General features: G+C 51.3%; 1 protein-coding gene across 1 annotated transcript in view; it reads left to right on the top strand.

Annotated features, from left to right (window-relative positions):
• Positions 1-236: 236 nt before the first annotated feature.
• Positions 237-15,690, top strand: part of PFKP (phosphofructokinase, platelet) — a 53,059-nt gene continuing 37,605 nt past the window's right edge. The window contains exons 1-2 of the mRNA XM_027559477.1: positions 237-421; positions 9,405-9,478. Of these exons, the coding sequence (XP_027415278.1) occupies positions 307-421; positions 9,405-9,478 (189 nt within the window). The 5' untranslated portion in view covers positions 237-306. The remainder of the gene's footprint in view (positions 422-9,404; positions 9,479-15,690) is intronic.

The following is a 15,690-nucleotide window of genomic DNA, read 5'->3' on the forward strand; positions in this document are numbered from 1 at the left end:
CCTCCCTCCGAGGTGCTTCCGGCTCGTAAAGCTCCTCCCATCTGCGATGCACACCGCGCCCCCCAACCATGTGGCTCACCCCGGAGTGGTCCTTCCTGCCGACCAGGCTCCCCTGCCCCGGGAGCTCCCCTCAATCCGGCGCCCCCAGCCCCGCCCGCGCCATCTCCCCCGCGTCCCCGCGCCCGCCCCAGGCCGCCCATTGGCGCGCGGCGCGCGGGCGTGGCCGGCGGTTCCCGTGGCGGCGGCGCGGGCGGGGCTCAGTGCCTACTGAGCGCCCTCCAGAGCGCGGTCTCCGGCCTGTTCACGATGGACGGCCACGACAGCCCCCAGACCCCCAAGGGCTCCCTCCGAAAATTCCTGGAGCAACTCTCCGGGGCCGGCAAAGCCATCGGCGTGCTGACCAGCGGCGGGGATGCCCAAGGTGCGCCACCGGGTCCCTGGTCCCGGGCGGGGTCTCAGGGAGGGGACCAATGAGGGGGGGTGCCGGGGAGAAAGGATGGGGGTGCCGGGGAGAAGGGACGCCAGAGAAAGGATAAGGTACCAGGCAGAAGGGATGGGGGGCCCGAGAGGAGCAAGGAGGAGAGGGGTACCAGGGGTAAGTGACGGTGGGGAGAAGCCCGGCGCCCAGGAACCTCGGAGGTGCATTCCCGGGGCGGGAGCCGGTGCAGCCTCGGAAGGAGCCACTGCGGGACCCGCTCGGAGGGCGCGGGGGTCCCTTACCCGGAAGGTCAGTTTTCCACCTCCACGTTTATTTCCTAAATTACGACTGGCGACAGGGTCGCCTGGACTTCGTTCCGAGGTCCCTCCGCTTCCGCGAGGCGGGATGAAGCCGGACGCCCCTCCAGGGCTTGGCTACAGCGCGGCCACTTCCGATGCCGCTGCGGCCGCCCTGGCTCCGTCCCAGACTCCTCACACCGGTGCGTCCCCGCGACGCGTCTGCAGCCCCGCTACCCCCGCGCGGCGCGGGCGGGGTCCCCGCTGCTGTCCCGCGGCGCGCGGCAGCGAACGCACGGGATCCCCGCCCGGGTAGCCGGGCCGCCCGGCACCGCCTCGCGTTTCCGCTGGGAGATTTTAAAAACGGTTTTCCGCCGCCCTCATCTCCTGTCTCCTTCCGGCTCGTCACTAAACCGAAAACCGAAGCGGGTCGCTAGGCCCTCCCCGCCGGCCTCCCCTGGATGGGAAGGACCAGGAAGCGGGGACTCCGGGGTGTCGCCAGCTCCGGGAGCGCGGACTCGGGCGCCGCCCTCGACCCGCGAGCCTGGAAGCTGGTCTCGGGGAAAATGGGGCCCCAAGGTTGGGGCCCGCGGACAACCGAAGCGGAGATGACACGGCTGGGCCCCTAGCGCCGGGCGCACGTGGGGGCCCGGGGATTCCTGATCCTCTTAGATTCCCTGGTGGGGCGAGCCAACCGCTAGAAAGGAGCGGGGCGCTGCCCATGCGTTCGGAACCTAGAGGACTGCAGGCCAGAGACGCCTCCCACGCCAGCTTCTGGCGTTTCTTTTACCCCCTTCCTCCTGTCCAGATGAGCTGAAAGGCCCCGATGCCTCGTTCTCACCTCATCTCACCATACGGGGTGCAGGGATGCTTAAGCGGCTGGCTCGCGCCCTAGCCTCCGCCCACGCTGCTGGTGACCTTCTCTTCGCCCTTGAGAGGGGCGGGCCGGGAGCGGGGGCTGCAGGTGGGGAGCTGTGGCCGCGGCCCCGCCTGCCCCGCGCGCGTACGTGATGCCGGGCCCGTCGCCGCCCGTGCGCCCCGCGCCCCCGACCCCGGACACCCAGCGCACGGCCGGCAGGAGGCCAGGGGACCCTGGGTCCCTGGAGAGCCCCTCCCTGTCCTGTTGAAGGTGGTGCACGCCTTATCTGTCACCGCCCCCGCCCCACAAGTCCGCTGAGCCCGAACAGGCTGGTCTAATTTGGTATTCTAGTAAAGTGGCCCCAGTGAAGAGAGAAAACGTGATACAGTGAAGACTGGGGGCGGGGAAATGGCAGAGTGAAATTGATGACAGATCCCACGTTACTTACCTGATGTGCTGGATTGGTCGATGCTGAGCTAATAGGGGCTTCCCGGTCAACGCGCTTCAAAAAGCACCTGCGTCTCGAGACGTGGGCTACCCAAGTTAGGAAGCATCCTGAGTGACTCTTAACGTGGGCTTGGAAAAAGAATAAAATGCTGGCACAGAAAAAGAAACTGGTCTCTTAATCCTCCAGCTTTCAAGGTCAGAGTTGCAAAGTCATTTAGAATTAAGGTGCTGTGTCTGTTAAAAAAAAAAAAAAAAGTAGGTCATTCACTTGAATCCTTTTCCATAAATTTGCTCAGCTACCTGGTAGCTGGTGTAAAGGCAGTTGAGGTGATGACGCAATAGACAGAATCAGCATTTTCTCTGCTACTTACCTGCTACTTATCTCTGTCACCTGTGAGCAGTTATGAATAATAGAGGTCAGTAAGTCCACACCTCTTCTCAGTGAAAAGCATACTTTGAGAATCAGAATTATATGACAACGTCAGACGGCTTGGTAGGTGTATGGTCAGGTTGATGGGAGTTGTCCTGATGCCCTGAACCAGCTGCTCTGGGTGGTCCCTGCTGGAGAGCCCCTGGTGGCCCGGCGTTTGGGCATCTTCCCTTAGGGAGAGCTGAGACTGTTATCTGTTTCTTCTTGGACTTCATGCCAAGTGCCACCTCCTGCTGAGACTGTTATCTGTTTCTTCTTGGACTTCATGCCAAGTGCCACCTCCTGTTCGATCCTATCTGGGACCTGACTGAACAGGGGCATGCATTTCCTTCTGAGAAAGCTCGCCTCGCTACGTGCACCAGGGGGCTGGTCTCCGCAGCAGTGGACTTAAGCTCCTTGAGGAGGTGATTCCTAGAGATGATTTTACTCCTCCATGCTCTGCCATTTTGTCTTGACTCTGTGTGATATCCATACTTGATTTTCCCTAAGATAAGAGAGGTTTGCTCACAGCTAAAGACCAAGGAGAATAACCACAAGTCTTAGTTTCAGGATAGTTTTCTATTCAGATGTGAAACAAAGATAAAATTCCATGTGGAGAAGGCTACAGCTGCTGGTTCCTGGGCACAGTTCTTGTCCTAGGAGCTTTGTGGTTTTCATCTCCTGGCCTGATTACCGTCTTGGTTTTGGAGGTGGGGAGAGAAGTAACCTTGTTAAGGTGACAGGCTCTTAGGTGGCCCTTGGAAGGATTTAAACCAAGTTCAGCCTCAATCCCAAATGTTTTCCAGTAAGCCCTGCTCTTAAGGTTGTAACATCTAATTAATACTCAGAAGCCAAGTTTGCTGAAAATTACACAGGTGATTTTTTTTTTTTTCATAACACCAAACTTTTCATTAGTAAGGCAAGTGGCATTTTTCTTTCTATTTTGCAGATTAGGAAGAAGTAATTAATTTGCCACAAGTAAAAATATTTTCCCTCAAATTATAAAGAAGTATTTTTTTAAAAATTTCCCTCAGATTAGAAGCAAAAGAAGTTAAAAATTTTTAAAGACTCAAATGGAGTTTAAGACTGTGCTTTAACAAAGTACATTGGAAGATAGGATCACTGTGTGAAATTTCTCTTACTAAAATATATAAACTGCTTAATTGGTATAAAATGTCTTAATGATTTCCTCATGAAATTAATGAAGAAGTAAACTGTAATCATCTAAAGGAAATAACCTAAAATTTCAGATAGATACTTAAACATGAGACAAACTGCCCTACTTACCAGTCAAAAGAGAAAGAAGATATTATATAGATGATGCAGATGATTTTTAAGCAGCTTTGCAAGTAGAACATAAAATACGTGTGTACAATGATAGCATCTGGGTGGCTAAATTGACGTCACACCTGAGACTAAAGTGTGAAGCGCTTATTTCCAATGGAATTTATATTATATGATTGTTCAACAAAACGAAAATCCTCCAGCTATATTCCTGACTCCCCCAGCCCTGGCCACAGAGGAAGACTATTTCTAAGGCTAATTATTATTTTCATTCTTTGGATTGCTTTCATTGTCACAAGGAATGTCTGTAAATTTCAGCTGGTTTTCACTTTAACCTACAATAAGTTTCAGGCCAGTGCACAGACTTACCTTAACAAGGTACCCACCCCCAAAGCAAGACTGTGTCATATGCCGAAAATGCTCCTTGCCTTAGACTCAAATTGAGGGCTTCTGGAGGGCCCGGTACAGATCAAAGTGTAGAGAAATGGACCTCTACAGGGTAGACTGAACAGAAAAACTGAGTCCTTTTTGACCTATAGCAAAGTAAGCCAGTGTTTACAGAAAGCTGATGCAAATCAACCCTGAATATGTATTGGAAGGACTGATGCTGAAGCTGAAACTCCAGTACTTTGGCCACCTGATGCAAAGAGCTGACTCATTGGAAAAGACCCTGATGCTGGGAAAGATTGAGGGCAGGAGGAGAAGAGAGTGGCAGGATGAGATGGTTGGATGGCATCACTGACTCAGTGGACATGAGTGTGAGCAATCTCTGAGATAGTGAAGGACAGGAAGCCTGTGTGCTGCAGTCCATGGAGTGGGAAAGAGTTGGAAAGGACTCAGTGACTGAACAACAACAACATGTAGATGGAGTCTGTATAAGCCTTTCTGCTAATAGGAAGGGTTAGCCATAAAAAAAAGAACAAAATAATGCCATTTGCAGCGCAACAGATGGACCTGGAGATTATCATACTAAGCACGGCTTTGTGACTGAACAAGTCAGACAGAGAAAGACAAATACACAATATTACTTGTGTGGAATCTGATTTAAAAAAAAATACATAAATGAACTTATTTACAAAACAGAAACAGACCCACAGATTTCAAAAACAAATTTATGGTGCCCAAAGGGGAAACGAGGGGGGCGGGTAATAAATTAGGAGTTTGGGATTAACATACACACAGTACTATATATAAAATAGATGACCAACAAGAACCTGCTCTATAGCACAGGGAACTTTACTCAATATTCTGTACTAATCTTTAAGGAAACAAAGTCTGAAAAGGAGTGGATATATGTATATGTGTAACTGAATCACTTTGCTGTGCACCTGAAATGAAACACTGTAAGTCAACTATACTCCAATAAAATTAAAAAAAGAGTAACTAACATTTAGTGATCATTTGCTTAGCAGTAGCCACCAATGTTTCCATGCAGTAACTCATATGTTTCACACACGAGCAAGTGGGCTCTGAGATGAGCTGGCTGGGCCACGTGGTTATAGTGGGAAGCGGTGGTCCAGGACGTGTGTCCATTCACCAGGGTGCAGTGCTGGGGGCACCTGGCAGGTACCCAGATGTTTGCTGAATCTCCCTCCTGGAACCTCACCTAGAATGGACTGCTTCCTTCTGCAAGATGGAGGTGACTAGTCTGTCTTCTGGCTGTCTTTTCTCATGAAGTCATTTTGATGAATTAAGCCTTCACTAATCAAATGCACTTTTTTTTTTTTTTTTTTTTTGGTGCCTTGCCACATGGCTTGTGGGGTCTCAGTTCAACCTGGGATTGAACCCAGGTCCTGCACAGTGAAAACCTGGGATCCTAACCACTAGGCTACCACGTGCGTGCTAAGTCACTTCAGTCATGTCTGACTCTTTGTGACTCCGTAGACTGTAGCCCGCCAGGCTCCTTTGTCCATGGGATTCTCCAGTCAAGTACTGGAGTGGGTTGCCATGCCCGCCTTCAGGGGATCTTCCTGACCCAGGGATTGAACCGGTGTCTCCTGCAGCTCCTGCATTGTAGGCAGATTCTTTACTGCTGAGCCACGGGGGAAGCCCACTAGGCTAGCAGGTCCACCATGGTGTCAGTGGATTGCCCAGCAGTGCCGGCAGAGAGAAACACCCATTCAGGTGTCCTGGATGGACAGACAGTCGACACCCCTCAGGGACTGGTCTCACCGGTGTCTGACACAGGGCTTGGTGATTGGACATGGCAGGGTGCTGAGAAGGTGAGGTTGGTAATTGGTCACAGGGACGCCTTCTGAGGACTGTTTGTCCTTCCCACACCTGATTTACTAAAACAGGGAAGCTTTGTGGAGGGCTGTAGTAGCAAAAGCAAGATAAACTTCATTTTAAATTTGTTTTCTGACCTGTGCTGACGTCCTCCCTTTGGTACAAAGGTGAAAACCCCGTGGTATCAGGGAGAAGCCAGTAAGATTAAGCACTGCATCTTATTTTTCAAAAGAGAATTTAAATGTTGAAGTTAGTCAGGGAGTGGTTGTAGGCCCTGAGAAATATGCAGGGGAAACGGCTCAACATGGTCCAGAAGGGCCGAGCAAGGATGTTTATTAGGCTTTTCAGACCATGGGGAAATAAAGCAGCCCCAATTATTTTATTAGAAGCAACACAATCCTCATTTCTTACAAATTGCTCCAAGTTTAAATTTTATCAGAACAGAATCTTAGAAGCCTCCCTTAGAGGTCACTGGCCTCCCCAATCAGAAAGAAGTTATCCTAATGACTGTCTTACATGCACCATGCTTTTAGTAAGCTACTTGAGGATCTGTCACGGCAGGAAGACAGTCTAACAATCCCTTCTTTCTATCACACCTAATTTGCTCACATTTCCCTCTTAGCTGCTCCCTGGGTTTTTCAAGGTTTATTTTTGGTTCCTGTAACAAGTCCAGTCATTCCCTGAGGACCAGGGTTCTAATTTTTGCGAGGGATGAAGAGGTTACTCTCCAAAGACTAAGGCACTTTCTTGGTAGCAGGATGATGGTTCCCATGGAAACAGTTATGGAGGCTGTTTGAATTATGGGGCCTGGCTGCCAAAACAAAACCAAAAGGAAAAGGAAGGAAACTGACTGTGTCTGAAGGTTTACTAAAAACAGCTGTTGGAGTGCCCTGGAACCTGGGGCTGCTCACCCAGGAGACCTCAGACAGCAAACCCAGCCTGGACCCCACTCGTGTGTCACAGAGACGGCCGGTGGAAACTGGCCTTTCCTGTTGCCTTCTGCTTATGTCCTTTGGACACTTTCTGGAAGGCACCCACCTTTGGGGCCAGTGCCAGGTAGCAGCTCTGCCCTGTGGGCCCCAAGTTCAAGCGGACAGTTGGCCTCTCCACAAACATTTACACAAGACACCGGGCCCAATGGGCGTTTTTTCCTCTAAGTTTCCTTCCTTCTAGAAGCAGTTATCAGTACAATGGTTTTTAAGTTACAATAAGGGGAAGAGTAGGGCTTACACCCCAGCTTTGCCTTTTACTCGCTTTGTTCCCTTGGCTATTAATATGTTCACTCAGGGGCTAACTCCCTCCCTGGGCTCCCAGGAGGACCAGGTCCCTAAGGCATGGTGGGCACACCCGCCCAGGTGTGCAGAGCACTCAGCCCTGGTCATCACTGAGCCCCAGGCAGCATGGCTCCGCTCAGGGCCCAGTCAGAAGGGGCCACGGGGGCTGCTGAGAAAAGCCCGCCTTGCAGCAGATTAACTGCCCTCGAATAAAAGCCCTGGGGGCTGGGCACTGAGCCTCTCAGACGCCAGGGCTTCCTCTCCCAGGAGCTTGCTAGAAATGGGTGCTCAGGACCTTCCCCAGACCCTGCCCCACGGGGCCTGCTGCAGGCTGAGGGGACAGGTCGGGTTCCCAGGTGATCCCGGGTCAGCCCCTCGGGGCGGGGCTAGCATGAAGGTGGTCCAGCCTCGCGGGCAGGGGTCACCCCAGCTTGTGTTTATTTCACTTGGGGGCCCCCAGGGTCACCTCTGACGGTCTCCCGCTTGCCATTCCTCCTGCCCTGTCTCCTTGCATGTTTTAAAATCTCCCATGTCCTCTTTATTCCTGCCTTTAGAACCCCCGCCACCAGCATCAAGAGGTCTTCAGAAGTGATGGCACTGGGGGGGTGGGCAGGAGTCCGTGTCATTCGTGCTGGCGTCCCGGTGAAGGGCTGGCGGGGCCCCAGCATTTGGCGGTCAGGCTCGATTCCAGGGCCACAGAATGAAGTTCTGGAATCACAGGGTCTGTGGGGAGGGAACAAGGAGGCGCGCTTGTCTGTGGGGTCGAGGCCTGATGCTGGTGAGATGGGCGGGTGTGAGCGCCCAGCCGGGAGCAGTGGGGCAGCCACATTTAGCGTGCATTTATTTATTTAACGTGCATTTATTTATTTAACATGCATTTATTTGTTTAACATGCATGTATTTGTTTAACGTGGATTTATTTCCAGCGGTTTCAGCTCCATGAACCTGGTAACCTTTCAAAATGGTCACCTTTCAGAGGCAGCAGTCTTATTCCACATTTCCAGACCTGGTTCAAAGAAGTCTGAAAATTTGTAATCGTCTTCTGAGCCAGTTTACCCTCCAAATACATACAAACTTAGTCTCCTTGTCTGTGGAGCGTATCCCTGGGACCCCAGCTGCCTTCACTTGTTGCTTTGTTTACCTACAGCACCGCTTACTCTATGGGCCACCTTCTCCAACACCTTTAGTCCTGATGTTTGACTCTGAAATTTAAATTTACGAAGGATTCAGATTGAAACCTTCGGGGGCCCAGGGGATATGAGTTTTCTGAGACTCAGGGTTCCCTCCTTTCAGAGAGGAATGGTCCTCCTTTCTCACTGTCCTCCTGATGGCTTCACTCATCACCTGGGGTGATGAGACACGAAATCCTGACCTGTTCACGTAGGTCTAGATTATGGTCCATTTCACAGATGGCTGCCCAGAAACGGGGCTTCAGTGGAAAGCAGAATGTGGTTCTGTTGTTCAGTTGCTAAGTCATGTCTGACTCTTTGTGACCCCACGGACTGCAGCACACCAGGCTTCCCTGTCCTTCACCATCTCCCGTAGTTTGCTCAAACTCATGTCCATTGAGTCGATGATGCCATCCAAATGGAGTGTAGCAGTTTTATACAAGGATACTTTGCACTTTTAATTTCCTTTCAGGCTCAGGGGAAATATGAAAAATGGCCTAGATTTTATCTTGGTTAGGTATTACTTATAGTATACTGGTTTAACTTGAGCTTTCTTTTAATAGGATTGTGTGATTTGTTTTGTTTTTAAGGCCACTGATTAAAATTTTATTCGTTAACACTGGCAGTGGGTGATAGTTTCTCCTCCGGAGACCAATGGGCCTCTTCAGGCCTGTTTTCTTTGAATTTGACTACCTATAAGAAAGCATCTCTCCTCTCTGTCGTTCTGCAATTGGATGGAATCACCTGCAGATTCATATCAGATTGAGGTCGCCCATGTCCCGAGTGTGTTTGCAGCAAAATTCAAAACAACCATCCCGGCTCCGTTGTGATGCTCCCTGCAGTCCAGCCTGCGACACAGTGGTCTCTGTACTCCTGTCCCCCACTCCCTTCACTAGTCCTGGGGGTTCACGTCGGGACCACTGTTCACAAGAGGAGCCTTCCGAAGGGGTGCCCAGTTTTCCCACCGTCATGGTTAGTTAACTAGGGCCTCATCAGTAACGACTGTCTGCCTTCCTCTGCAGGCATGAATGCTGCTGTCCGGGCCGTCGTGCGCATGGGGATATACGTGGGGGCCAAGGTGTACTTCATCTATGAGGTCAGTGTCACGTCTTTTCCCACTTTCTCTGCGGGCCTCATGCCTGCCCGGGGCTGCCGACCACAGGCAAGGGGTGACGGGCACACAGCGTACCAGCAGGGCAGCCCAGGTACCAGGAGAGCCTGCTGGGGATGTTGGGGTCACACCCTCTAGTCTAGATGCACGTCTGTGAGATTTGTCTTAGGGAGCAGGGCTCCTAATAAATAAATGAAATAGGGCTCAAAATGCCATTCTGACATCAACTTAGTAGAATAAGGATCTCAAGCTGGTTGTATTTATTCATAGTTCCCATCCCTATAGATATATTCACTGAAAATACAGCCTGAATGTGAATAGACATTAAGGTAAATGGGAGAAAGCTGCCTCTTTGAACTTTTCATCATAAATGTAAAACCCAGGCTACCTCCCTAGTGTCTGTTTATGCCTTGACTTCAAAACGGAGCTTCTGAAAGCAAACAGCAGGGATGGTTGATTATCCTGCTTTTGAGGTCCTGGCAGCTTAGAAGTAAGTTGTATTTGTCGGGAAGGCAAACCTGTAGCTTCGACCACATGGTTTATTTCAAAAACTATTAGAAAAAATAGCTTATCATTAGTTTTTAAACTTTAAAAATGGAAATTAGAGAATGGTTTTTTAAAATTGCTTAATTCTTCCCAAATCACTGTTAGCATTTTATTCTGATTCCTCCTAGTATTATGTATGTTAAAGACTGGAAGGAAACATTTACATTATTAACATCATAGCAAATGTATTTTGTGTATTGTATGTTTTATCTGCCACTACGTTGTAACAGTTTTCTATGTCTATAAAATTCCATCAACCTGATGTCTCATCATTTACCTCGTGTTCTCATGGCACTGAAATACATGTAGATCACCACCCATTTCTCAGCTCTCCTAACACACTGGAGATCCAACCAGTCTTTTCTAAAGGAGATCAGCCCTGGGTGTTCTTTGGAAGGAATGATGCTAAAACTGAAACTCCAGTACTTTGGCCACCTCATGTGAAGAGTTGACTCATTGGAAAAGACTGTGATGCTGGGAGGGATTGGGGGCAGGAGGAGAAGGGGACGACAGAAGATGAGATGGCTGGATGGCATCACCGACTCGATGGACATGACTTTGAGTGAACTCTGGGAGTTGGTGATGGACAGGGAAGCCTGGCGTGCTGTGATTCATGGGGTCGCAAAGAGTCGGACACAACTGAGCAATTGAACTGAACTGAACTGAACTGAACACAGCAAGCCCTAGATTAGTATTTGAAGTCGCTCTATACTTTAAATCATTGCTGTGATCCCAAGATACAGCATCCGGCCAAATTAAAAGGGATGGTTCTCCTACGGGTCCTGCCAAAGTGTTCCTTTGTTCCCGCTCGTACCCACTGACCTTTTGTTTTATTTCGCTTTGGGGTGGGGTTGTGTGCCTTAGAACTTGAGTGTGGGCCCCGCAGCCTGGGCTGACGGTTAAATGTGTCCCGGGGGCAGAGCCCCCTCAGATCTGGCTTTTCTGTTACATGTAATAATGTTGTTTCAGACTCACTGGAGATGAACAGTCCTCCAGCTTCCGGTTCCAGCATGTTCCCCAGGAAGCCTTTGATTGCCTGGCCAGCTGGCCTCCTTGTTTCCTACCTTGGTGGGTGGTAGAGGGGTGCAGTTCCGTCCCTCCTGGCATCTTTAAGACTGCCTTGCCGGGAGGTGAGGGAAGTCAGTTGAGTTACTTCATTGAAGAACCCGAGGGGTTGTGGGCAGTGCACTTCCTCTGTGTCACTTCTCAGTCCCTGGCGGGCCTGGGACAGGAGCTGGTGTGCACGGCAAAGCAGTGATGGGGGGCGAGTCTCACCCCCAGGCTTTGTTGCCTTGGAGATGGTTTTGGGTCCGCCTAGGTTGAGGGGCATCTCGTGAGCCAGGGACGCTGCTCAACATCCCGCGTCCGCAGGGCTTGATCCTGAGGGCCAGTGACACCCTGCCTTCAGCTAGGGGCCGCACTGTGTCTGGTGTCACTGGGATGGTGGGCAGGGGGTGTGTGGATACTGGAACCCACACTGTAACTGGTCAACTTGAAGTCGCCCTTCTCAGGCTAACGGTTTTTGTTGTGTGTTTGTTTCTAATTGGCACCATGTCCCGCGGCTGTGTCTGTATTCAGGGGATATTTTGGTGTATCCAAACGTACACCCACCAGACTTTGCACTTTGCTTAATGAAGGAATTGAGGTACATCAGGTGGCCTGGGGCTCCACACACCTGGGCTTCCTTCAAAGAATGTGTGGAGTCTCTCTGGAGGGGTCTCAACACCCAGAAGCCGTGTTCCTCATGGGTAACGGGGTCCTCCTGATGTCGCCCTTGGGCTGAGCTCTTCATGACCTCTCGGGGTCTGGGTGAGGGGGCGCAAGGGCATGGTGGGCCCCTGGGAGCTCAGCATCCTGCCCTCCCTTGGGAGGGCTGTAAGGCCTCCTGAGTCTGAACAGACCCCCTTCACAGGACCAGGGCATTCTGCAGTTCCTCAGTCAGGAAGAAGTCAGAGAGAACCCTGGGCAGAGCTGCACTGGTGACTCTGATTCTCATAATAATCACTTTATGGGCATCTCGTCCAGCTGAGTGCTGCCTTTCAGGGTCGGCACTGTGAATGACCAGAACTTGAGGGCCTTACATTCTGGGAGAAAATAGAGAAATAAATAGAAATAGGTGGGTGTGGATGAACCAAAATCTCCTCTTTGGAAGTGATGCCATGCTTCTCATGCCACCCCTCCCCCACCCCAAAAGGAGAGCAATTCTGGTGAACGAGGCCTGTTCTTTCCAGCCCTGTGGAAGGGAGTCCTTGGGGTCAGCCTCCCCTCAGGGCCCACTTGAGACCGGAGTTCTCAGTTGGCCTTGATCCAGGGCCTGGGCACAAATGGTATCAATACCATTCCCCTGAATCCAGTCATCCCTCACTGCAGGTGTGAGGACTGTGCACCTGTAATTCTGAATTCAAAAATCTCTCAAGTTTGCCTGAGTTCATTTGGGCAGCAGTCCTTGATGGGGCTGCCTGTGACAGTGCCCGCTGCCTAGCTTGACTGTCCCAGGATGCGGGTGAGGCCTGTTCATGCTGCCAACAGCACCAGGTGACTGGGACATTTGTACTGCTGCTGAAAACCCCAGCTTCTGAGTCCCGCACATCTCTGACCTGCAGGCTAGGGGGAGCGGTTGAGGGCCCACGTCCGTAGCCAAGTGACGGGAGATCCACATGCTCACCTTCCGGGCCTGTTTCCTCATCCATCACCTTCTGCGCTTGGAAGGACTTTCTGCACAAATCAGGCAGGGGTCATCATGTTCCAGGTGCCACTGACTCTGCTGGTTGTGGCCGGTGCAGAATTGGGGGCTCGGGTGACTCACCTCATGGACCGTCTCAGGACTGTGGACATCCACTGTCTGGGTCATGTCCTGACAGACATGGCTTCCTTCCTGGCTGTAGTACTGTGGGCACCTGCAGGATCCAGGTGTGGGGAGCATGGCTGGGCTGTGTATGGTGGTTAGAGCATCCCTGCCTTAGCCCCCTGGAAGCCAGGACCACCCCCAGTCCACAGCAGTGATAGCCAGAAATGTCTCCAGAAGTCAGCAGTTGTGCCCTGGTTGGGGACCACCGTCCTGTACCCAATGGGGCTCAAATTTAGAGAATGAGTTTGTTTTTTAAAGCATCATTTGGTAACTTATCCAACATATTTTTCCATCCCTAGTTGAGTTTCTAAGTTTAGCTGGAACTTTGGTGGTTGCCAACATCAAAACAGTTAAACAGGTCCACATCAATTATTGAAATGAAGGTGCTTTGGCTTTTTCTTGGGCAGAAAGCATGTGGAAAGTGTATTGACCAGAAAACACTGGTATTTCTGCTGAGGGTCTGGCACGGACATGTTCTGTCTGGCTGCCACCGAGCTTGCTATAAGTCTGAGATGTGTCTACGTGTGGTGCATGCCAGCCCTTGAGCGCTTTCTGGGAGGGATGGGGCGGGGTGTGGATTAACTCATTCTCTCCACCTAGCCCGCTGTAGATTTGTTTGCGTGTTTTCCTTCTTAAGATAGGACTTTTCCTTAGAAACATACAGGTGCCTTCAGCTTCTTGGAGGCAGTGAGGTGCTCAGGGTGGACCGTCCCAGGTCCAGATGGATAAGAAGTGGAGCAGGGAGAGTCCGTATGTTGCCTGCTGCTCTGGTTTTGGCTGTGGAAATGGTCTAGTTGTGTTTCATTTAATATATGAGCTCAAAACAAGATGCTCGTTTTCTCGAAGATGGCTTCCCTGATAGCTCAGTTGGTAAAGAATTCGCCTGCAATGCAGGAGACCCTGGTTCGATTCCTGGGTCAGGAAGACCTGCTGGAGAAGGGATAGGCTACCCATTCCAGTATTCTTGGGCTTCCCTTGTGGCTCAGCTGGTAAAGAATCCACCTGCAATGTGGGAGACCTAGGTTCGATCCCTGGGTTGAGAATATCCCCTGGAGAAGGGAACCCATTGCAGTATTCTGGCCTGGAGAATTCCATGGACTGTATAGTCCATGGTGTTGCAAAGAGTCAGACTCGACTGAGTGACTTTCACTTTTCCCAAAGATTTCCTGGTGGCTCAGATGGTAAAGAATCAGCCTGCAATTCAGGAGACCTGGGTTTGATCCCTGGGTCGGGAAGGTCCCCTGAAGAAGGGAATGCCTATCCCCTCGTGTATTCTTGCCTGGAGAGTCCCAGAGGAGATGGACAGAGGAGCCTAGAGAGCTATATACAAGGTCACAAGGAGTCAGACATGACTGAGGGACTAACACTTTACCGAAGATTAAAAAAAGTCACCATTCTGGTTATAGCTCTTTAACTATGACTAACGCAAGAGTCTTCCTCTTTAAAGGAACTCTGAGCGGCTTGCCCTGCTCAAGCCCAGCATTTGTGAATATCAGGGTTCACCCATCATCCTCCACATATTGAAGACAAGCTGAAAGTGGAGCTTCACTTAAAGTGGCTAATCTTATTATTACAGACAATACATTCTAAGTGCATTAGGTGAGTCAGGATTTTGGACTAGAAAAGAACAGTGACATCGGAGCAAGACCAGGAATTAATGTTCTCGTCTTGCCGGCCGTCAGAGGAGGTCCAGTGATGACTTTCTCACCAGAGCTCGAGGCCCCTCAGACCAGCTTGGAGTCTGAACTGCACTCACCTGGGGCCTGAGCTTCCCAGCCAGATGTTGTAGGAGCATGAACAAGCTTTAGAGGAGCCTTGTCTCCCTTCCTTGCCTCCCTTTGACACTTTATTTTCTTCTTGGATATGAGAAACTGTCCACTTTCACAGTTTTTCAAGTGAGAATTGTCACGTTGTGACCAAACAGCAACAAAGCTTACTATCCCAGGGGGGACAGGGTGGGCCGACCTGCCCAGAAGCCCAGGCTGAGCTCTGAGCTGGGGGCTCACCCCAAAGGGGATTCGAAGCTGGAGGGAGGGGGACACAGGTGGCTGTGATGGTGTCCCGTGGTCCCGGGCCATGTGGGCACGGTGGATGGTGACGCCGCCGCCCGCACAGAGAGCAGGTTAGAAGCTCAGCTTTGGGGACACGCCTGTCCTTTTCTCTCATCCGTGGTCTCTGCCTCTGCCTGCCCCCTCAACAGTTCCCTGAAGGCCAAGGAGGTGACCAGAGTCCCATTGTCTCGTCTCCTTGAGGTTTTTACACTTCCGGTTTCTGCATTTTAACTTCCTTAAAGACAGAACTCCTTAACCACTAACTAAAAACAGCCACAGTGGTGCTGGGAGGGAGGCAGAAGCTTCTTTGGGTGGCTGAGAGGGAGGCAGTGCCGCCTGGCCCTTCGGCCCACGTGCCCCGTGCCAGTTGGTCCAGCTGGCCGGTGACCTGGGGAATGCAGCTGGAAACCCACCTTTTCGGCAGGAGGCTGACTTGTGCCCACCTGGAGTCATGACCCATCACAGCCCTGAGCGTGAAAGGGTTAGTCGCTCGGTCGTCTCCGACTCTTTGTGACCCCATGGACTGTAGCCCACCAGGCTCCTCTGTCCTTGGGATTCTCCAGGCAAGAGTACTGAGTGGGTAGCCATGCCCTCCTCCAGGGGACCTTCCCGACCTGGGGATCGAACTCGGGTGTCCTGCACCGGCAGGCAGATTCTTCACCGTCTGAGCCACGAGGGCCACCTCTGTAACCACATGCTGCTCCCTGCCAGGCTCGAGCAGAATCCTTCGTGTATGACCTGGCTTGAGCGCT

Source organism: Bos indicus x Bos taurus, chromosome 13, assembly GCF_003369695.1.
Source record: "Bos indicus x Bos taurus breed Angus x Brahman F1 hybrid chromosome 13, Bos_hybrid_MaternalHap_v2.0, whole genome shotgun sequence".
Taxonomy (NCBI): Eukaryota; Metazoa; Chordata; class Mammalia; order Artiodactyla; family Bovidae; genus Bos; species Bos indicus x Bos taurus.